General features: G+C 44.9%; 1 protein-coding gene across 1 annotated transcript in view; it reads left to right on the plus strand.

Moving 5' to 3' along the window:
* prrt4 (proline rich transmembrane protein 4) overlaps positions 1-23,097 on the plus strand; it is a 27,152-nt gene continuing 4,055 nt past the window's right edge. Inside the window, exons 1-3 of the mRNA XM_031758685.2 lie at positions 1-66; positions 5,895-7,016; positions 17,764-17,880. Coding sequence (XP_031614545.1) covers positions 5,987-7,016; positions 17,764-17,880 — 1,147 coding nt within the window. The 5' untranslated portion in view covers positions 1-66; positions 5,895-5,986. The remainder of the gene's footprint in view (positions 67-5,894; positions 7,017-17,763; positions 17,881-23,097) is intronic.

The raw sequence follows: 23,097 nt of genomic DNA on the forward strand, positions 1-23,097 counted from the left end.
CGATCTCGCCTGCAGCACTCACACTCGAACACCGCTGGCTGTGGATCTTATTTCATACATCTGCGGGTAAGCACCTGACATGTTTTCACCGTCCTTTTCCTTTCTCTGTCTCTCTCTGTATGTGTATTTTAATCAGGTAGTCTTGACCAATAATAAGGGATGTGTGGGTATGACTCCTATAATGCAGGCAGTTGCATGCTGATATACACACTCTAGCTGCAGTTTTACACACTGATACTCACAAACATACTGGATTTCATCAAACATATATAAGAGGAGTGGTTGTGGTTGATGTTGGTGTGCAGATTCTTATAAACATCTGGATTTCGAAGATGAGTAAGGGCTAAATATATGTGTATGTGTGTTCCTGTCAGTGAGGCATCTGGAAAAATCTGACATATAAAGATGTTGGCATCTGCAATTTCACTCTTGTGATTTCGTTTAGCAGTTGTATCTATATTCACTCCCTTCGTTTTAGAAGGGTGTACAGATGTATGTATGTGCGTTTTGGAGTTAGCAAACCAGCAAATGCTCTTGCAAGAATCGATTGTTTTTTTTGAGTGTGTGTGTGTGTGTGTGTGTGTGTGTGTGTGTGTGTGTGTGTGTGTGTGTGTGTGTGTGTGTGTGTGTGTGTGTGTGTGTGTCAGACTGCCCATTTACATGTGAGAGCAACACGCTCCAAGAAGCCGAACAGCGTAATCCAGAAGGTGCTCAAATTCCTGGGATTAACAAGACGTCTTTGGCTTCAGCTGTCACCATGGCAAAGGCAGCCTGTGGAAAGCCTGTGTTTGAAAGCGTCCTCTATAATAAGCGGGTTCACTGCATTCATCAGCTCTAGAGCTAACACAAGCATTAACCCACTACAATGTCATTCTCAATCAAGAGATTGATGAGATCTATCTCAGGGCTGGTCAAACTGGCATTTTTTTTAAAGAGGTGGTATTTAGAATACATTAGAAAAAATACATTAGAAAAAGAATGCCAGAACCAAAAGATAATGCCATCAGAGTACTCTTGCACGTGGAAGTGGATGTTGAAGTGGAAGCCCTGCAAGTGAAAATAGCAAGGAATTAATCTTGTTTGTAAATACAGTGACTCAGGATGTTGTTTGGTTGTCAAGCCAACGGGACCCGGTTGGGAGTCCAGCTTATGATGCTGCCTATTTGGACACATGTGGATGGGTTTAGCTATTCTTAGACATGAGAACAGCTCTCATTATGGTCAATAATGTCCAGGCACTATTGACTGGTTGCACAATTCCATTTGTGCGCATGTTGCTGCGAACGCATTAGTTACAGTGTAGGACAACAGATGGAGAAATTATTTTAAAATGATGACAAATGAAGAAAGATTAAAATTAAACAGGGGCAACTGTAGCTCACGAGATTTGATGGTTTGATCCCTAACTCCTGTAGTCTGTATGTCCTTGAGCAAGATACTGAAGCCCACATAAGCGCTTGCTTATAGATTTATCACTTCTCTCCCTGTGTTGTTGCAAATACTGAATGATTGTTTATAATGTCTATATTAGGTTTATCACTAGGAAAGTTGTCTTACTTCCTGATCTAATAGAAATAATGCAGATTTAATGCTACTTCCCACTGTGTCTGACTTCTTTGCCTCTTCCAACAACAGTTACTCTGGTTGTTTAAGTGTCGCCCATTTCAGCTGCCTAAAGAAAGCTGCCAACAGCTCTCAGAAGAAAAACAAAAGCATCATCCCCATCCTGTACTGGTTGTGTAATCGACCCTTCAGTTTGGTAGAAGATCACTGGATTTTATAAAGGTTGCTGGAGCTTAGAGGCAACCAGTCTCAACACAGGTGTTTTGTCACTATTCTATAGGCTCTGTGCAATCAGTAATAGCAATTGACAACAGTTTTTTAAAAAATTGTCTGGGAATCTTAATAAAATTCTCGCTTGTGCTCTTTTGTAAACATAAGACTACAGTCAGCAGGTGGTTGACCTAGGTTACTGCGAAGACAGAAACTTTGCTTTGCCTAAAAGGTTACTATTTCACACAGTTAAATAGTTTGCCACAGTTATTAGCCAGTCACTGCTAATTTGAATAAAAACACAGTAAGGCATCATGGCGACGTGACCACATGCAAGATGTTGAAACGCTACTATGGAAGCAGAATTGCAAGTTGAGTTAACTGAGTCATTTCCTTTTTTTTTAGTTTGCAGTATTGTTATGGCATTTAATGCCACACAATTATTATTACACACCATGAGCAAAGACAATATAGTAGTTCTGAAAGATAATAAAGGAGGGTAAAGTATCAGAATATTTGCATATGAGGCTCTAAAGCACAATAACACAAATTTTTGATAGTCACACATTCAAATCGTCTTGGTTGTTCAGTGCCTGCTTGATATGGAAAGCCTTCTAACTCCCAAGATTTTAAAAAATCCTTTCAAATATCATACTTAAGTTTGCTCTTTAGATGGGAGATGGAGTTGCATTTGAAAAACAGAGGGCCCAAAGGCACGTGGGAGGACGCACGTGCACTTGTATGCTATTGCACCTACACATAACCATGGAAATAATACTAGAGTGAAAACTAGGGCTTGTAAATATGTACACCCACACAGCAGACTCAGAAAAAAACAACTATCACACACAACAGTAGCCATTTGCAGGGAGGTAAATTACTCCATTATCCTGGACTATGTCATTGATCCTCAGACCTTCCCGTGCTCATAGAGGGTTTGTTAAATAGTAATGACGCTGGCTGCAGTCAATTCATCTCTATTTGCGACTCCCCTCGCTATAGAGTCTCTCCATTTCAATCACGCTAGAAAGACCCAAGCCTCTACTTCAGTTACAAGGTTTATATTTCTTGTTTGACTAACTTAAACAAAATTTTGAGTGCACTGATAACAGAAGGGGTTGTCCTGCGATAGTTCCAATTAATTTAGAAACAGCATATGTTTCATGGAGAAACGTGCTGCACCACGTTGAAAGCTGACTGCGTGTCAGGTAGCTAATGGTCCCAGAGAAAATATGAGGTATGTGCTTTCTTGTAAACACAGGCACGCTGAGACTAAAATGAAAGCCAGGAGTCTGTTGACAGAGTTAATAAAAGAGGTTCTGGGCAGCAAACTAAAATGAGCATCAAGGAGACTGCCGCAGAGTTTGCTCTCTTGGACTAACAATGTCACAATTGAATGTCAACACGGTGTTGTTCTTCTCCTCGCCTGCCCTTGTCTCTTGTTCTCGGTCCATCTTTCTCTATCTCTGCTCCGTTGAGCACACTACAGTGCCAGGCTCCCCACCATCTTTGTCAGGAGCAGTGAGACAAAACGGCAGGAAAATAATAGAAGGGACTTGCATATTCCCCACAGCCACTTTTTTATAGCTCCTTTCCACTTACTCGACTGCCTGTCAAACCAGACAATGCCTACAGCAGGCGTGTATTTGATGTGGGGAAGAATGGTAACAGGAATGTTAAAGGCAGTGGCATTAAAGCTCAAGCTGAATAGGATTTTGGAATAATTGGTGGTTTGTAGTAAGATTATAAGATTGTTTAAATTTGACTCTGACAATTTGTGGTTGAACATTACTTGTAGGCTGCTTTGTTTACATTTTAAAGCTTCAGTTTGGCATCAGTTTTTATAAGGTCATGTGAGAACATGCACATGAAATGTGTCACCCACAAAGAAATACTACATGACTGAAGTTACCCTCACCTGTAAACTGCTTTATGCTATTAATTATTGCTTAAGTATTGCTTTTCTGTCACCGCTCTCATCTTTTTTTCTTTTCTTTTTTTGGCTCTGACAAACCTATTTTCTCACCACAAACCAAACTTCAGATGAATGGAGCGGCCCATCTAGCATCTGCCTCATTGGTCCTTTAAACTTTAAGGCACTTTAAGACTTCAAGACTTTGTTGGAAAGAAAATGTTTATTTTGAAACATAGTTCAAAACGAGGAAACACAGTTACTGGAAACACAAATCCAAATGCATGCAAACTTTGCTGTGTATCTCCTGGACATCCTCTGATATTATAACTTGAAAGGTAATTTAAAAATTTTACGTATGTTGGATACAAGAATAATCCTGATGTTGACGAATATGCATGAAAAATGTCTTAGTTGTTTAATCCAAGATCTAGCAAAGTATGCTTTGAAATGCACAACTGCTTCCAGTGAATGCTCTGAAAAGGCGATATCATAGGAAATATCATGATTATTCGAGAGCTGTGCAATCGCTACGCTAAGGGAAGCGATCATTTTGCACTCGACATGAGTCTACATGAGTTTCCCATTTACCACACTGCAGGATACTAAATGAAAGTGATACTGAAGTGAAATGTGAGAATGTTAACCAAAATAAATTATACATACTAACCCAGTGTGTAAATAATTGATGATTTATACATCAAATCAACAAAAGGGCAACTAGGGATGAAAGATAATTTGCCCCATGCTTCAACTAGATGTTTTTCCCTTTTTCTGGGCCTTTAAAAACTGCTGTCAGAATGTCTTGAAGAATTCAGGAGAGTGCAAGCGTGGGTGTGTGGATCTACTACAGTACAGTACATGTAGGCGAACAAGTTGTACTAACATGCAGAGTCAGATCCAAATTCATCTACAATCGTATCACTCATATCACTGCATGCATGAAATGCGACTGTATGCAGGTTGGCTGGGGCAAGCTCGAACACACAGCCATCTAAAAACATTCTCACCTCCTTGGAATCGGATTTTCATGCGGTTCAGTCAAAATGCTAAAAGTGGGGAGTGTGTGGGAAGCTTCATGTTTGCCCCCCCTTCCAGTTCTCAGTCTTCATGTCTAAGCATCTGACTGTGTGCTCTGGCTGATTTCATTCCTTCAGGCAGGGAAGAGAAGGGTTGATGGCTGGACAAAGCCCTGCTTTCCTGATCACAGGAAATAATCCAGAGACATCAGGATAAGCAGTGGCTTATTGATCTAAATTGTATGCGTGCTAAAGAAAATGGCAACACTTGAGAGATCAAAGTTAACAGGCAGTGCTTTGGAAAAAAAAGAGGGATTTAAATAAACTTGTCATAGCGAAAAAGAAACGCTGACAATGAAGAGGAAGTGTGACATGACTGATAAAAACAATGAGAGCACGGTGGAGAAGCTTGACTGTGATAGCAGTTTTCTGTGAATATTGATGCTTTTGTTTAACTCCCACACAAAGAGACCTTTCTCCACTGCTTTAAAGAACAAATAAATCTGAGATTGAAAGAGAGCAAGACCAAAGCTGGGAGTTATTGAGGAGGGAGTTAAGTACAGCTATGCATACAGGTTGTTGTTCTCACAGGGGAAATTCCTTGGGTGCTCCAGTCTTTTCACTGAGGCAACAGGCTAGTGACTTTGAACCATTCAATGCTCCACAAAAGAATAAGTGGTCTCTCTATTCTTCTCAGAGTCTAACCTCCCCCCAACCCAACTCTTATACATTATTTCTCAACCACTCCTTATAGAAGAGGATGTATATGAAAGGAAGTTCCTTCTCTAATTCATCAGTCCATGTAACAGCCCAACCGCTGCGACACAGTAAGCATGTGAGCAAGAGCATGACATAAATACTGACCACGGCATCTGACAGAATACCACTAATTGTGGGGTGTCCATAATACTTAAGGTCTTGTTGTGATTTGTGGTGGCTGACGTATTTTTTAAGCCTGCTAACTTCAGCAGTCATTTGTAATGAGTGGCATCGTTTCTATACTTTTTTTTTTTTTCAAAAATTTGCTTTACGGCGTGGAAAAACAGCTCAGAAGCTGGTCATGCTCTAAGACACGAAAACTGAAAAGTGAACAGATGCAAATTCGATCAAGTTTTCATCAACTCAAATTTAGCCGCCAAAGAGTGGATGAAAAGTGTGTCACTGATGTCCTCTGTGTTCTTGTCTTCTAGGCCATATTTGCTGGCAAGCCAGCCAGACCCATCTCAGGGAGCAGGAGAATGGAGAACAACATGTGACGGATCTGCGCACCACTGTCGAAAGCATGCTTCGCCTCTACTGGACCTTGGCCTTCTTCTTTTGGTATTTTTTGTTACTTCACAGAGAGGCTGCGGCTGACGAAGAGGCCCCCTGGGGATCGACGGCATCAAGTGAAAAGCCACCTGAAAATAAAGTCAGCTCGTATTGGTGGCTCCCTTCCCTTCCCAAACTGCCGTTCGAGTTCGAGAATCCCTTTTATAGGGGTTCACATAGTAAAGATAGTAAAGAAGAGGTAGCTGCAGTGACCACACCTGCCAAAGGGCTGACAGAATCAAATGATCAAGTCCAAGAAGGCTCAGGATCTGGAGACGAAAGCATTTTTGAAGCATCTCAGTCACCCACCACTTTGACTCAGGGGCTCCTAAACAGCGTGAGTAAGATAAGAAGCGAATCACCTCCCACAGGAACATCAGATTCTCCACACAGCAGCATAGTTCTGAGCGACAATGATACTCTTGTTTCCGACTCCTACTCTCCCACAAGCGTCTCTATCAGAAACACTCTGTTCACCAACAGTCCCACCAGCACTAACGCAACACATACCCACCCACCATGGGACACAACATGGGTAGCTGAGCCCAGCATGAATGCCACCGCACAACACCTTCAAGAGAAACACAGTGTTCCTCTGGCGAATGAAGATTTTTCTGCAGAGATCTCTTCAACAATAGCACCAGAAACCACAGTTCCCACTGCCTTGACATGGGCAGTAGCTCAAACCACAACAACAAACCCAGGACTCGTGGAGACCGCGCTGACCATGGGACACAATCTGGGGCCGGCTGCTCACACTGCTACCCCAGAAACAATATTTAGCAGAGAACCACAAGATGCATCTGTTAGCGTTACCCTCCAAGCTGGAGACTTCACTACATCAGAAGTCCACACAACTCAAAGCAGAACTGAGGCCAGGTCGTGGGCCATGGCAGAGGAGCCAGGGGTAATGTCTAGTGCCCCGGGGATCGATCATAAACCAGTTCTGGAATCCACAACAAGCACAACTCAGATCCAAAAGGTTAACTTACCAATTGGAGGTAAGCAAAGTTAAATCAATAGTAGCTGGATTGACTTGAAAGATGTGATCAATCATGTGTTGACAGGTCTTTAGTGTTCAATAAATGGCTGTCAAAAAGGCTGCAGACAGACTGGCTTGATCGATGACATGTTTGACATGGCAAGAAGTCAAAGGTCAGAAATTTGCATAAAACCCAGATCCAGAGGAATCCTTGTAAACAGTCACTGAATACGAGATGGAAATCAGCATTAAAATTATTACACACGATATTCAGCATTTGATAAATGGATTGAATCTAACTGCCAGCGTGATGATGTGTCACGGTTCCTGGGTCGGTGACCCAGTGTTTTCAGTTTTGTTTCTGTTGTCATATCAATGCTTTCACTTCCTGCTTTTCCTATGTCAGCTCACCTTGTGTCGTTAACCTTGTGTCGTTAGCCAGATTATGTTCAGCTGTGTACTCACCGGTCTCTCATTATCATCTTCATCAGTATTTAAAGTCCTTAGTTTCCTCCCGTTCTTTGTCGTGTCATTGATGTTCGTATGATGTTCCTGTGATGTTACTGTCGTATGTCCAGATCAGTCAGCCAGCCTTTCAGTTCTTCAGTCAGTCAGCCATTTCAGTTCGTGTCCTGTTCATCCGGCCTGCTTTGTTCGTTCACCTGCTCCCAATAAACCCACTTCATTCCTGCACCGTGAGTCCAGCGTTTGGGTCATCTCTTCCGCGCTCCACACACACCCCTGACAGAATGACACGACCCGCTTTTGACCCAGCGGACTCGGATCTTTTTGAGCGGCAGGAGGCAGCGCTCTCCATGTGGACGGAGACGCTCAAGGAGAAACAGCGGCTCTTCGCGGAGCGAGAGCATGTCTTCAAGGGAACTCGCCTGGCTCTGGGCGGGCCTCGGAGACGCCGCGTTTCCCCACCTGCTGCCTCACCTGCACCGGATCATTCGCCGCGGAGAGTGGGCGTTTCACACCGCGCTGCGGCCGCTTCCTCTCTCGCCTCTCCGCTCCTCGCTCACACACCCGCCGCCTCACTCGCCGAACCTCCAACCTCGCCACGGCACAGCGGCTTCGCCTCCCACCTCGGCTCAACGGAGGCTCCCCCGCCGGAGGCTCAGCTGTTCACCCCGCCCGCTTCCTCTTCCCGGAGAAAGGGGCGCACACGCCGCCATAAAACAAACTGTTTTCAGCAACTCCCGGTAGGGAGTACCAGTGACTGTTTTTCATCCTCCTCATTTGATTCCTCACTTAAGACAAACAATAGACTTATCTCTGATCCGTGGGGTGTTTCCCTCCTGGAGGAGGATGTGGACTGGGAAGAACTTTTCAGCCCTGCTCCCTCTGAGCTGGGATTTATTCAGGACAATATCCGCACTTCATCACCCCCGAAGACCGTTCGATTAAAGACTGTAAATGGTGCTGGCAGAAAGGCCAGCGCAATCTCTAAATCTGTTACAGTCCCGGTGTATGCAAACCCTAGGCCTGCTCACTCTAGGACTGTTTTATCTGAGCCTGCTCCTTCGTCCACCTGTCAGCCTGTTCCAGTTTCATCAGCTCAGGCCACTGTTAAAAACACCCAGCCACCTGAACCTGTCAGTATCGCTCACCCTCTCATTATTTCCACTCCTATCAGCCAGCCTACACCCACACCTGTGCCAGCTCCCAGGAGGAGGGCAGCTGCGACCCAGCCTACCTCCACACCCGCTCCTGTTTCTCGGGTGGGGGTGACTGGTATCCAGCCACCTCCCGTGCCTGTCCCAGCGCCTAGAGTCTCGGAAGAGCTAGCTTCTCCATCTACTACTTCACCTCTTCATCCACCTCCTGATTCACCCTTCCACGCCCTCGCATTGTCATTGGTTAAGCTAGCTGAGGTTTCTCCTGCTCAGGCACCAGCTTTACTAGCCCAGGCTATAGCTTTATCTCCCTCACTAGCACAGTCTATAGCTCAGCCACCAGCCACATCAACCACAGCTCCGTCGTCAGCCTCACCCACCTCTGTTCATCCCTTAGCATCCCCACTCCAGCCAGTTCACTCACCGGCTGTTCAGCTTCCAGCCCAGTCAGTTCACTCACCTGCTGTTCAGCCTCCAGCCCAGTCAGCTCCCTCTCCTGCTGTTCAGCCTCCAGCCCTGCCAGTTCACTCTCCTGCCGTTCAGCTCCCGGTCCAGCCAGTTCACTCCCCTGCAGTTCAGTCACCTGCTCTCGTCCAGTCACCTGTAGCTCAGTCGCCTGCTCCACTCCAGTTAGTAGTACAGCCTGCTCCACTCCAGTCAGTAGTACAGCCTGCTCCACTCCAGTCAGTAGTACAGCCTGCTCCACTCCAGTCAGTAGTACAGCCTGCTCCACTCCAGTTAGCCCCTGTCCAGTCAGCCCCTGTAGCTCAGTCTGTCCAACCGCCTCCAGTCCAGTCCTCTCCAGTCCAGTCTGTAGTCCAGTCCTCTCCTGTAGTCCAGTCTCCTTCTGTCCTCCAGTCCTCTCCTGTAGTTCAGTCTCCTTCTGTCCTCCAGTCCTCTCCTGTAGTTCGGTCTCCTCCTGTCCTCCAGTCCCCCGTTCTCCAGTCGCCTCCTGTCCAGTCAGTCCAGTTGCCCCCCGTAGCTCAGTGCCCTGCTCCCCGGTTGCCTCCTGTCACCCAGTCACCTGTCCTCCAGCCTGTCCAGTCAGTTCAGTCTGTCGTCCAGCATCCTGTTATTCAGTCATCCGTTCTCTCACCGTCTGTAGTCCACTCTCCTGTTCAGTCCCCAGACCAGCAGCCACAGCATCCAGAGCCAGCTGTGAGCTCTCCCGCACCTCAGCCAGGGGTTCCCGCACCCGCTGGCCCGGCCGCACCTCAGCCAGGGGTTCCCGCACCCGCTGGCCCGGCCGCACCTCAGCCAGGGGTTCCCGCACCCGCTGGCCCGGCCGCACCTCAGCCAGGGGTTCCCGCACCCGCTGGCCCGGCCGCACCTCAGCCAGAGGCTTCCGCGCCTCCTGGCCCTGCCTGTCTCCAGCCAGAGGCTTCCGCGCCTCCTGGCCCTGCCTGTCTCCAGCCAGAGGCTTCCGCGCCTCCTGGCCCTGCCTGTCTCCAGCCAGAGGCTTCCGCGCCTCCTGGCCCTGCCTGTCTCCAGCCAGAGGCTTCCGCGCCTCCTGGCCCTGCCTGTCTCCAGCCAGAGGCTTCCGCGCCTCCTGGCCCTGCCTGTCTCCAGCCAGAGGCTTCCGCGCCTCCTGGCCCTGCCTGTCTCCAGCCAGAGGCTTCCGCGCCTCCTGGCCCTGCCTGTCTCCAGCCAGAGGCTTCCGCGCCTCCTGGCCCTGCCTGTCTCCAGCCAGAGGCTTCCGCGCCTCCTGGCCCTGCCTGTCTCCAGCCAGAGGCTTCCGCGCCTCCTGGCCCTGCCTGTCTCCAGCCAGAGGCTTCCGCGCCTCCTGGCCCTGCCTGTCTCCAGCCAGAGGCTTCCGCGCCTCCTGGCCCTGCAGGTGTAGCTTCACCCTCTGCTCCGCCTGGCCCGGCCTCGGCCTCGGCTTCTGCTCCGCCTGGCCCGGCCTCGGCCTCGGCTTCTGCTCCGCCTGGCCCGGCCTCGGCCTCGGCTTCTGCTCCGCCTGGCCCGGCCTCGGCCTCGGCTTCTGCTCCGCCTGGCCCGGCCTCGGCCTCGCCTGGTCCTGCGGCTGCCACGCCGCCGCCCGAGCCTGCACCTCGGAATCGCTGGCCACCTTCCAGGCCAACAGCTGGACGTCATCGCCTTCCTCGCGGCCGCCCGCCGGACCCTCTCAGCGGCCGCCGCCGCCTTCCTCGCGGCCGCCCGCCGGACCCTCTCAGCGGCCGCCGCCGCCTTCCTCGCGGCCGCCCGCCGGACCTTCTCAGCGGCCGCCGCCGCCTTCCTCGCGGCCGCCCGCCGGACCTCCTCAGCGGCCGCCGCCGTCTTCCTCGCGGCCGCCCACCGCATCACCTCCTCAGCGGCCGCCGCCGTCTTCGCGGCCGCCCACCGGATCACCTCCTCAGCGGCCGCCGCCGTCTTCGCGGCCGCCCACCGGATCACCTCCTCAGCGGCCGCCCACCGGATCACCTCCTCAGCGGCCGCCGCCGTCTTCGCGGCCGCCCACCGGATCACCTCCTCAGCGGCCGCCCACCGGATCACCTCCTCAGCGGCCGCCGCCGTCTTCCTCGCGGCCGCCCACCGGATCACCTTCTCAGCGGCCGCCGCCGTCTTCCTCGCGGCCGCCCACCGGATCACCTCCTCAGCGGCCGCCGCCTTCCTCGCGGCCGCCCACCGGACCACCTCCTCAGCGGCCGTCGCCGCCTTCCTCGCGGCCGCCCACCGGACCACCTCCTCAGCGGCCGTCGCCGTCTTCCTCGCGGCCGCCCACCGGACCTCCTCAGCGGCCGCCGCCGCCTTCCTTGCGGCCGCCCACCAGCTCATCTCCAGCGTCGCCGCCTTCCTCGCGGCCGCCCACCGGACCGACTTCAGCGTCGCCGCCTTCCTCGCGGCCGCCCACCTGAACTGTCCGGGCTCAGCCACTGGCCGCGTGGCCGCCCACCTGAACTGTTTTTGTTTTGGACTCCGTCCCTCCGTCCTGGGCCCCCTCCGCCCTCCCTGTTCTGGTTTTTCGCTCTTTTGGCCGTCGGGTGCCGGCCTTTGAAGGGGGGGGTACTGTCACGGTTCCTGGGTCGGTGACCCAGTGTTTTCAGTTTTGTTTCTGTTGTCATATCAATGCTTTCACTTCCTGCTTTTCCTATGTCAGCTCACCTTGTGTCGTTAACCTTGTGTCGTTAGCCAGGATTATGTTCAGCTGTGTACTCACGGTCTCTCATTATCATCTTCATCAGTATTTAAAGTCCTTAGTTTCCTCCCGTTCTTTGTCGTGTCATTGATGTTCGTATGATGTTCCTGTGATGTTACTGTCGTATGTCCAGATCAGTCAGCCAGCCTTTCAGTTCTTCAGTCAGTCAGCCATTTCAGTTCGTGTCCTGTTCATCCGGCCTGCTTTGTTCGTTCACCTGCTCCCAATAAACCCACTTCATTCCTGCACCGTGAGTCCAGCGTTTGGGTCATCTCTTCCACGCCTCCACACACGACACCCCTGACATGATGGTTTTGAGAAGTGAGAGTTGCTTAATAAGTAAAGCAATCAAAAACATGTTGAAACCATTGACAAAATGACACGTCTTTATTATATTTCCAAAGCATCAAGGGAGAAGAAATGATCAGAATGTGTTGAGTAAAATGTTGTGGGTGGTTAAAATGATATTTCAAGTGTTGTGTTGTTGTTTACTGGTTCCATCTATACCCCAAGTTAATTTCACGTTGCACAATTGCTTCCAGTGAGTAATTTGGGCCACCCTACTAAAAGAAATTATCTCTTTAACCACCTATAATGTGTTTTCATCAGCAGATCAACTCCAGCATTGCTTATACTAAAACCAGAAAAGGGAGGTTATTTTGTTTAAATATTGTGGGGGTTGCTGGGTGAGGAAGGGGGAAGAGGAGTTGCTCTCCTCGTGCGTATAAAGCAAAAGATGTTAATCTGAAATAGCTTCTGGTAGCCTTTTTTGTCGCAGGAGACCCGGACGCGACACTGAGGCAATACTTTCTTATCCCTGTCCCATCCCCCAACCACTGGTGGCAGTCTGGGGTCTGAATACTTAACGAGCCCTCGGAGGGAGATCCTCCTCCAAGTACAGACACATTCATCATGTGGGGTCAAAGGTCGGGCTGGAAAATGATGAGTCGATTATTCTCAGCAGTTGTTTGGTGGATGGGTACACACAGCAGTGTCCTAGCTTGTGTAGGACACAACTATTTTGTGTTTCTGCAAATACATCAGATATATGTTAATGTTGGAATTTACTTCAAATATAATTTTTAAGTTGTTTATAAAATACAATTCGGCAAAGGAGTTACAAGATTAATCGGGATGAAATCGTGTTACTTGATGTTCTTATGTATTCACTGTCCCAATGTCATTTTTTGGATTTAGTTCATTTAAATCACTAACTGAATACATTTTCAACTCAACTTTAGATACTCACCAATTACAAATATATTTAAATGCTGCTGTGTTTATACTTACCTATTAAAAAAACATCAGACTTGCCATTTGAGTAGTTTTCCTCCAGTTTTTGTATTTTTTGTGTTTATCACAAAATTGTAAATGTCTTCATTTGCAATTTTCTGAGCACTTTGGTTCTCTCAAAAGCTCAAGATCAGCCTTCGACCTTGAGATCCAATTGTTTTGCCATGTGCTGTTTACAGATTTGAGAATAGATTTTTGAGCTCCATCAAGATACTTGCAGTTTATAGTGTTGTTATGTTAAAATCTTGAGATTACAGTTCCTCCATGAATGTTTTTTTCTGCAACAGCAGTGTTGGAATGCAACCATTCCCAATCCCATATCACCCAGTCTGCTTTGGCTGCGGGTATTGAAGCTGACAGTTATTATGTTTTGTCTGCCGTGATCAGTGTTGTCTGCACTTGTTTTTCAGCTGTGCGTGGTGTGGTGAGATACAGCACAGAAGGTGGGTGGGGAGGGCTGCTGTGTTCATGTATCAGTATTCTAAGCGCACGCTCAGCGAAACCACCGCCTCTCCTGTGGGACCATCCGCTCGCCAGTCGCTGTTCATGGATGCTGAACATGCTTCTTGCCATTTAGTCTCCTCCCTCCTCTCTTTTGGCCATGTATTTTCTCTCTGTACAGACACAAACCCCTGTCACCTCGTTTCATGGATAAAAATGTCGGCTGTTGCTTTAAAGGTTGAAAATGCCCTGATGAGAAGCTGAGAAGCTTCTGATCATTCACAAAGAAACGTAAACCAGTAACATAAGACTAACTGATGTGCTACTGGACTGGAGTCATGCAGTGTTTAAATTATTACACGTTACCAAAGGACACAAGTGGAGATTAATAGGAAACTGACAGCATAGCAGCTCTGTGTTATCATACTTTATCCTGATGCTGTAATTTATTTGAAAGCTGCATGGGGTGAACTGTTTCAGGTGTTGGACACCTTCGCCACAAAAAAAAAGAAAAAAAAAGGGGGGGGGGGAGTTACATTGATTGAGGGAGCATTGCCCTTGAGGAGGCTGTCAGGTGTAAAAATAAAACAGTGATGAAAACAGCCATAGCAAGGTCAATTATGAGAAGAGAAAGTGGGGGAAAAAAAGGAGTGGAAGCGAACTGAGGGGTGAAAATGTTGGTTTTCTCAAACCACTGCTGCTAATTTTCATCCAAGCATCTGTCTTTTACCCTGCTCTCTTTCCCTTCCTCCCTGTTTCCATTACTGCACTAATAGTCATTGGTGAGACTAGACCCTTGGCACACTCCATTAATACCTGCAAGGATATATTGTCTCTGTGATCCAAGCACTGTACCCAACTACTAAAGCGTGGCCAATGACAGAGTAATTGATTATGGAAATGGATACAGAGCATGTGACATGAATATCTGATGGCCTTTTATAGATTTTACATGGAAAATGGGCTTTAGTGCAAATAGAGAAGACTGCTGGGGCTTACATATTATGCTAATCTTCTCACAATACTTGCTTTACCAGCCTGGTTTGTTTTTAGGATTTGACACACAATTCTTAGGCTGAATAAACTTCATGAAAAGAACTGGCTGAGGAACATATATTAAGCAATAGGGGTGATTTAATACTCTAGCTCAGACTGATTTTAAAGTAAGAGGTGCTCTGAGTTCCTGTGTTGCTGCCTTAAAGATGAACCAAATTAGCAACAACGTGATGCAATTTTGCGCAAGTAAGTCACATTAGAAGCAAAATTCAAGATGAGAAACTTTATTGCGCCACTGTTATGAAACTAATTATCAGTAAATTTCTTACAAACCATTGCATTTATTCGTTTCATCAACTCACACAAGGTTTTTTATAGATAGGCAAAGAGTAATGGAGTGCAACATCATCTCCTGTTTATCATTTCTGGTAGCTAAAGATAAAGGGGAGCTCCATCATCACTATACACTGTGTTGTTGTGGTACACTTAAACTCGCCACTGCCGCTAATTGTGTTTATTTTTATTTTGGGTGGCCATAAATGAATTGAATTATATCAAGCTATAGCCTGTGGTGAGGAAGGCACTGAGACATTCCTTTTCTGCTGTGACTGAAAAACAACTGAATGAGACTTTAAGGTCACGGAGACCAAAGAAAATTATGGATGTACTAATTAGGTAGAAGCATAAATGATAAGTCAGCAGAGGTGTGGAAAGTTGAGCTGTTCAATAAGTAAAGTGGAGAGTTAGCACATCCATATTTAGCTCATACATCCCTGTCAACTGTCTACTGTTTTATTTTGCAATTTCAGCAGTCTCTTTAAAAAGCTGGTCATCAGTTTGTGATGAGCTACAGATATGAGTGAGTGAACTCTCTCCTCACTCTCTCTTTCTCATTTTTAGCAGATCTTGTTTGATGTTGTAGTTTAATCGCTGCCTGCACTGCAGATCTGTAGTGATTTAGATGTGGCGTACACACACATAACATTAGCTCCCTAAAAAATCGAAATTATCAGTTGAACTTAACTGTGGAAAATTTTACAACAATCAGAATAATAACAAAATTGCAGTGAGAATATATTACTTACATTTCTGGCAACACAAAGTAATTGCCCGCTAAACCTAATAACTGGTTGCATCACCTTTGGCAGAAAAAAACTGCAATCAAACATTTGTGACAACTGGCAATGAGTTTTTCACATCGCTGTGGAGGAATTTTGGCCCACTCTTCTCTGTAGAATTGTTTTAATTCAGCCACATTGGAAGGTTTGTTGAACCTCATGCCAAAGCACCTCAGTCAGATATCAGCCTGGACTTTGATTAAGCCACTCCAAAACCTTTATTTTGTTTTTATGAGGCATTCAGAGGTGGACTTGCTGGTGTGTTTTGGATCATTGTCTTGCTGCATTACCCAAGTGAGCTTGAGCTTCAGTTCATGAACTGATGGCTGGATATTCTGCTTCAGGATTTTCTGGTAGAGAGTAGAAGTCATGGCTCCATTATTACAGCTAGTTTTCCAGGTTCTGAAGAAGCAAAGCAGCCCCAGACCATCACACTACCACCACCATGTTTGACGGTTGCTATGATGACCTTTTTATCAAATGTTTTATGCCAGAAGTAATGGGACTCATCAGTCCACAGAAAATATTTTCCAAACATATCACGGCTATCTAGATGTGTTCGGCAAATGTCAGATGAACCTTTGTGGGGGGGGTTTGGGACAGCAGTAGGAAAACCTTGGAACTTTCCCATGTATACCACTTTTTTTCCCCAAACTGACCCTAACTGGAAAATGAGGAAAGTCTTTAGATGTTTGTGACCTCCTAGATGAGTCACTGTTGCAGTCCCTGAGCCTGGTTCTGCTGGAGGTTTCTTCCTGTTAAAAGAGAGTTTTTCCTTCCCACTGTCACCAAAGTGCTTGTTCATAGGGGTTCATCTAATTGATGGGATTTTCTCTGTTTTCTCTGGATCATTGTAGTGTCTTCACCTTAAAATCTAAAGCACCTCGAGGAAACTGTTGCTATGATTTTGCACCATTAAAATAAAACTGAATTGAATTGATTTGTTGTTCCTTGCCTGGCTTCCACAAACAGAGCTAGACCAGAGAAAAAGCCCAGAACAAACAGAGTTTTATACTATTATTTGAAAAACTGATCCTGTTAAACATTAACAAGCATAGCAAGCATATGTAATGAAATAAAAAGGAAATGTGTAATATGCCCTCATCAAATACAATATTTTTTCCCTACTAATCGTTTGTTCAGATAGACTGAAATATAATAACATAAGCAAAGAAGACACTTTAATAGTATTTTGAAATTTAGCTCAAAAACTTAAAATACAGACTTGTAGTGTGAGATTCTGCTGTGTGGGTGTCTACATGAGCTATATTTGTCTCATTTTTTTTTTCTTACTCTTTTTGGCTGAGCTGTAGCTCTCGCTGTGTGAAACCGATTTATTGTGAGACTTTTTAAACTAACAGATGACTCGGGTACTATCTGCTTGACCTAGATTAGTCTCTAAGATAGAGGCTTGCATTGCTTTGTAGCTGTTCTGATTTTTTTCATAACTCATTATCTTCCACTTTATTTGGTATGTTTTTTCATTAATATTAATTCTGAACTTGTAGCCTAAAACTGTACCTTGTATCCCTGGCTTCATTACACAGTCAGCTCATCCGGTTTTCCCAACAGGTTCATTCAGCGCCCTAAATCTTTTCTTCTGTCTTTGTGACTGTTGTAACACACAATTCCTGTGTGGGTGGCTAACTATGAAAATATTTTGTGATTCAACCATACTGAGCTAAAGGGAAAAGAACAGTATGGCATTTTTGTGTAGTTGTTAACATTAACATTCTCTCGCCGCTTTCTTGCAACATTTTTCCTCTTTGTCTTCTTTATGGAACGCAGCAGCTCTAGACACAGTCTGGATTTGCAGTGGACCAGGATGTACACACCCATGCACATACACATAAGGATGTCAATGTAATTAGACCACACAGGCCTATTCCACTGTGCTATGCTATGGATGACTGAATACAACTAAGTGGGTGATAGGCCGATCCCTGACAGAACTGGGTTAAGAAATGTAGTTCTTCCATTTGCTACAGTGTTAAACCTCAGACATGCTTTGAGCAGAGAACAGAGAGGGTTAAGTTTTCTTTGGGTAAGCTAATCTCTTTAACTCAGACTACTTTAAAGATGCCAATGCTATTTAAAATGCTATTTTAATTAAATTGATCGCTTTGAGCTCTTGCCTAGGTTAAACTGCACGTGTCTCCCCAGATCTTCCAGGCAAAGAGGATAAGGAGGATGAGAAAGGTGTGGTTCCGTCGACTGCAGACGATGATGTTGACATAAGTTTGGCAGGCACGCCGTCCACTGAGCTGCGACAACAGACAGGTGAGCAAACACATCCCTCGAGATGTAAACAAACACTAACTTCCTTGAAAACTCTAATCCATTTTAGAAGCATGTGTTTGCACTATCATACTGTTAAGAGGACAAGCAAAAGTCTGCATGCTGTTACTTTCAGAAGCCATCCTCTAAATGCTTGCGTATGTATAAATCTGTCAGAAGACTGGGAGAAACAATTACCTGCATCTATTGCCTGAGGCTACTAATTGCTTCCAATAGGAGGGGAAAAAAGTGCTCATCCAAAAAATAGGGAGCAATGCCCAACCACTGAACAGACTTCTAAGTACTGCTTCTAAAATACATAATTATTGATCCAATGATAACAGTTTCTATTACAAAAATAAAACATGCAGTAGTACGAATCTTGCTGGCCAATGACTATCATCATTAGTCATCTTTTTGCATTATAACAAAGCAATATCCACTTTTGAATTAAATAAAGAGAATGAAAAAAATAGCAATAAATGCATTAATTGCATTCTACTTGGTCGATGTGGATTTTTTTATAATACAGTTGTCTGGAACCATGCTGTCAACAGTTTAAAAAAAAGTAATTTAGAAACATTTGCATCTTCTTCAAACATTTCCACATGTCACTGGCTGAATCTTTACAGCTCAAACAGGCAAAGTCTGGTGGAAGCATTTTGGCAAGCGAGTACACATAGAATAGTACTCACTAGGAAATCCAACACTGTAGGTGCATTGCATCTCTTGCTATTAAAAAGAAAACAAAATCAGATCAATTGTAAGAATGTGATACAGTACAAATGTGAAATTCACATATTAGTCTAATTATTTGTAAATCATATACAGTTGATTTCTGATCAGATATTTGTTGAAGAGATTCACTTTCAGCCCACTTCACAGAAGCAGCTGTAACCCACATTACCTCACCCAGAATAGCAGATACTGTCAAGTGGTTTTTCCAAAAATAGACTTCAAATGTGCCACCTGCTGAATATGGCTCACAAGTAAGTAAATGAAACAATAATATTACTAGTGTGCGCATCTGTTATTTAATAGTGTTGTCCCTAAAGCATAAAAAAAAACAAGAGAGAAAAATAAAATAAAATAAATGTGCTGATGAGAATGTCTGTTCCGCATAAAGTTATCCTAAAATCTCTTCTGTTTGTGTAAGCAGGCCCGCTGCATTGTGCAGAACTGTTTAAGTGAGAGATAAAACCTCAGTCGTACAGGTCCCAGCACAACTGGCCCCTCCTTAGTATGCATCGGATTTCTCCATGAGCTCCCACGAAATTGCTTTTTCTGAAGTGAGCCAAATTGAAGATGAAGGCGATCAGAAGAAAACTACATGGGTCCTTTAGTTTAGTGATACAGAATCAACATGCAGTGAATTAAAGATGGGTGTGGGGTAGCTGGAGTCCATGTATCATCAGAAGAACCCTTCTACTTCATTATCTTAGCTGGCAGACATGTGAGGCACCTCAGGTGAGACCTTTGAGGGTTTATTAGTAAGGCTGAAAGCAATGAAGACATAAATACAGCACTGTGTACCAATATTGTTCCCACTGGGGGTTTGCTGGCTAATTTGTTTTGTGGCTGAACTGTCTTAAGGAAGCTCTAGGACCTTTTTTTATCTACCTTGAAGTGCTGGTAGTAAATAAATATTAGCTGTACAAAACAGGATTTTTATGTTTTGTTTTTTTCAATTTTGTGTGGCTACAGAGATGCCAGTCAGTGGATTGGTTGACTCCTGAATGAAATGCTAATAGTCTAAAAAGTAGGAATCCTCTAAACATTTGTGACTTTCCTCTACTTTTTTCCCAAGCCCCACCTAGAAGTTCACATCTGTGGATTTGGAACTCGACTGGATGATTTAAGTACTTATGTTGCATAAAATCCTGAGTGTAAACCTCCCCCACTAGAGTTCAGGTTAGAGAATGGCAAATAAATCTGAACTCTCTTCTCCCTTGCGGCACTGTCTTGTGACAACCATAAGCAACCTGCACTGTTTCACAAGTAACTATAATGACAAGCAGCTTGCTGCAGTCACATTTTCGAAAATCTGTTGTTGCTACTGCAATGAAGGCAAATAATTATTGTTACATAAGCTGTCACATAAACGGGAGAAGATGCGAAAATGATCTATTCATTCAGATTTGATGCCTTGTCTTTGTGCGGAGGTTTTGTCTGAGCTCCAGAGGTGACACAGCTTTATTACTAAACGTTGCCATGCTAACACAAAAATGCTGAACATTGTGAAATATGGGAGCACTGCCACTGTAAGCATTTTACAGTAGTGTGCTACCATTAACGGCGAGCTCAGAGCACCATCGTATGTCTCACAGAGCTGCTCATTTTATATCTGTGATCCCAACAAGCAGAACAATTCTCAAGTAATTAAAAGATTACACTTTGTTTTTGATAGTTCTAACCCCTCAGAGTCCACAAAAGACCTCTTGGAGTCTTTCTGTCTAAAAGGTTCCCAGCATGAGAGGCAAGAGTGTGTCCGAGTCAAGAGTGAGCAGCCGCCGGCACATACCAAACCCTCCCGAGGCCGCTCAGTCGGCCAGCAGCTCAGATGGGACTCTTATTGACATGAGGAAACAAAAGAGGGCGATCATTCAATACCCATCAGATTTTCCACTCGGCCTGCCTCAGTGGAATCCAAGTCATTGCCCTGGAAAGCAGACAAGTGGGCACACAGGTCATTGACATAATGCATATACTAAAACACACCTACTTTATCAGTGGCCCCCACATTCAGAATGTCTGCAGCCATGTGTTTGTTTAATACTCGAACCACATTTCCCACACAGCTACTGTGTGCTGTGATAAGATGACATAGTTGGAGTCGGTGAGAGTACATAGACTGTTTCTATGCTGCTAGTGCGATAACTTTTACAAGATTAAACGTAATTTTATCTTATTTTTATTTGAGAATAATCAAACTAAGATTTTGTTTGTTTGTTTTTTGCATTTTGCACTGATGCAACGTGGAGTTTGAATTAACCAGTTAACCAATTATCATTTCATTATACTGGAGAAAGGTTTACTGCTGACCTTGATTAATCTCTAGATATTTATTTATGCTTGCTGCATTGCACCAGTGCTTGTCAGCCCACCACATTTGTCCAGACTTGAATATTGTGTTACAGACATTACACATTCCCAGACAATGACTTCTAATGACACTAGTGAGCACCGACTTTTCCTATAATGGCATCATGAGGTTGACTTTTGCAGCACTGAGTGCTGCACAACTAATATTGCATGTCTTTAGCATTCCCGTTTTGTCAGACTAGCAGTCCAAGGTACTGTAAATATAATGAAACAGAACAGGGACGGTTATGAAAGTAATAAATGTTTGACCACTTCATGTTATTTGTCAAAAAGGTGGTTTAGTTTCTGTCATTTGTTTAGGCAGGTAATCAAGATTTGCTTGGAGCGTTTTCAAATTTAAAGCATGTCTCTGTTCCACACCCATCAGGGCTTGTGTTTATAATTCAGTCATTCTGAATTATGGCAAATTAAATGTCAGCATGGAACAGGATGTTTATTCCTATTTTGCTTAACAGACTTAATGGTTGCACAGCGTGTACTTAGCAGAGCAGAATGTGGTGTGAATGTGCTGACTGCAAACTTGCACATCTAAATCTCTTTCCTGCTCTTAATAATCCAGCATCATCATGAGAGAGAGAGAGAGAGAGAGAGAGAGAGAGAGAGAGAGAGAGGATGTGTAACAGAGCCATGTTGAATGCATCTTGCTGTTAAAGCTTCATCAAGACTTAAGTGAAAAAAACAAAACAAAACAAAGCCACTCACAAAAATTGATCCTTGCGTTTCCTCCCGCTGCTCTGGATCAGCTCAGGGTGTGAAATAAAACTGCTGCATCACACTGAGAGATGCAGAAGTGAGCCTGCGGTGGGCTCGTATTTCCTCAGGCTTGATGTTTTCATCAGTACCTGGGGCTGTGACTCAGCACTGAGGTCAGGAGATAAATGTGAATAATGACAAAACAAACACAGGCAAACAGCAGAGAGGTGCTTTTGCTAAAGCACTTGTGAAAGTCCTTTTCTGCTCATAGGGATCTAATGATGGCTTTGTTCACAAGTAGCTTACAAATCCATGTAAATGCAATGATAAACACACCAAAATGAATACACATATAGACACGGGCTTCAAGGAAAGCACAAAATAAAGGAGTTTTCACATTAGAGCACAAAAAAAAAAAAAAATGAAATGGCTATTTCCATCTGGAGCTGCTGCTCTGGGCATATTAAACATAATAGAAACTGCAGCTGCCATACATTGGACCTATATACTTCGAAAAACACCAGGAAAAGCACAAAACATAAAGCATGGGAAGAGACTTGTAAAACTCAATGCTGTCAAAGAGAAAAGTGGATTTGGTAAAGAAAACTGTCACTGTTCAAAAATAACAAGCCCACCTATGGGAGTTTCCCTTTTTGCAGGCGGGAGTTGAAGGAAAATCAAAAACAAAAGAATGAATTAGGTGACCAGGACAGGGTGGGATGGGAAACGCAAGAATATAACCCATAAAAGACATGTGAGAAAGGCTTCAGAAAACCACATGAATTCCGCTTTTATTTTTACTCAGGAAACAAATTAGACATCTTCAGCCTATAGGCAAAGATTTGGGGGGTTTGCGGTTCTAAAGTCTACACATTCATGTTCTTAAACAGGCATTTAAGATTACCACCGGATATAATGGATTCTCCAGTTAACGCTAGATGCGTTTCAATTACTGTTGCAGACAAAAGTAGTGGGAGTGCCTTTTATCTGCACTTGGGCAATATTTTAATCAATAAAAACATCACTTTCTGACATGTAAATGATTCCAAAATATATCTACGAGTGTACACTTCATTAAATCTGCCTGCTGTGTGATTTAATAGGCTGTCAGTTTATCCTGCCCGTTTGTCCCTGTCTCTGTGGTCTCTTTCAGCACCTGGATTTTTATGGTGGAGTTATTGTCTCTGATAAGCCTGCAGCAGAATGACTAATGATCCTGGGTGTGTGTGCAAATCCCTGATATGCAGTTAGAAGCTGTTTCTCTTCAGCTGCATTTGAATTCATATTCTTTATAAGCTTCCATTGTTAGCATGGGTCCTTCTTTTTTTGTTGTTGTTTTTGCTCTTTTTCATGGTAATTGCAGTATCGGTTCTGCTTTATGAAAAAGAACAAGCACCAGGATGTGGAGCACAGTGATGCAGAGAC

This window comes from Oreochromis aureus, linkage group 17, assembly GCF_013358895.1.
Source record: "Oreochromis aureus strain Israel breed Guangdong linkage group 17, ZZ_aureus, whole genome shotgun sequence".
NCBI classification, from domain to species: Eukaryota; Metazoa; Chordata; class Actinopteri; order Cichliformes; family Cichlidae; genus Oreochromis; species Oreochromis aureus.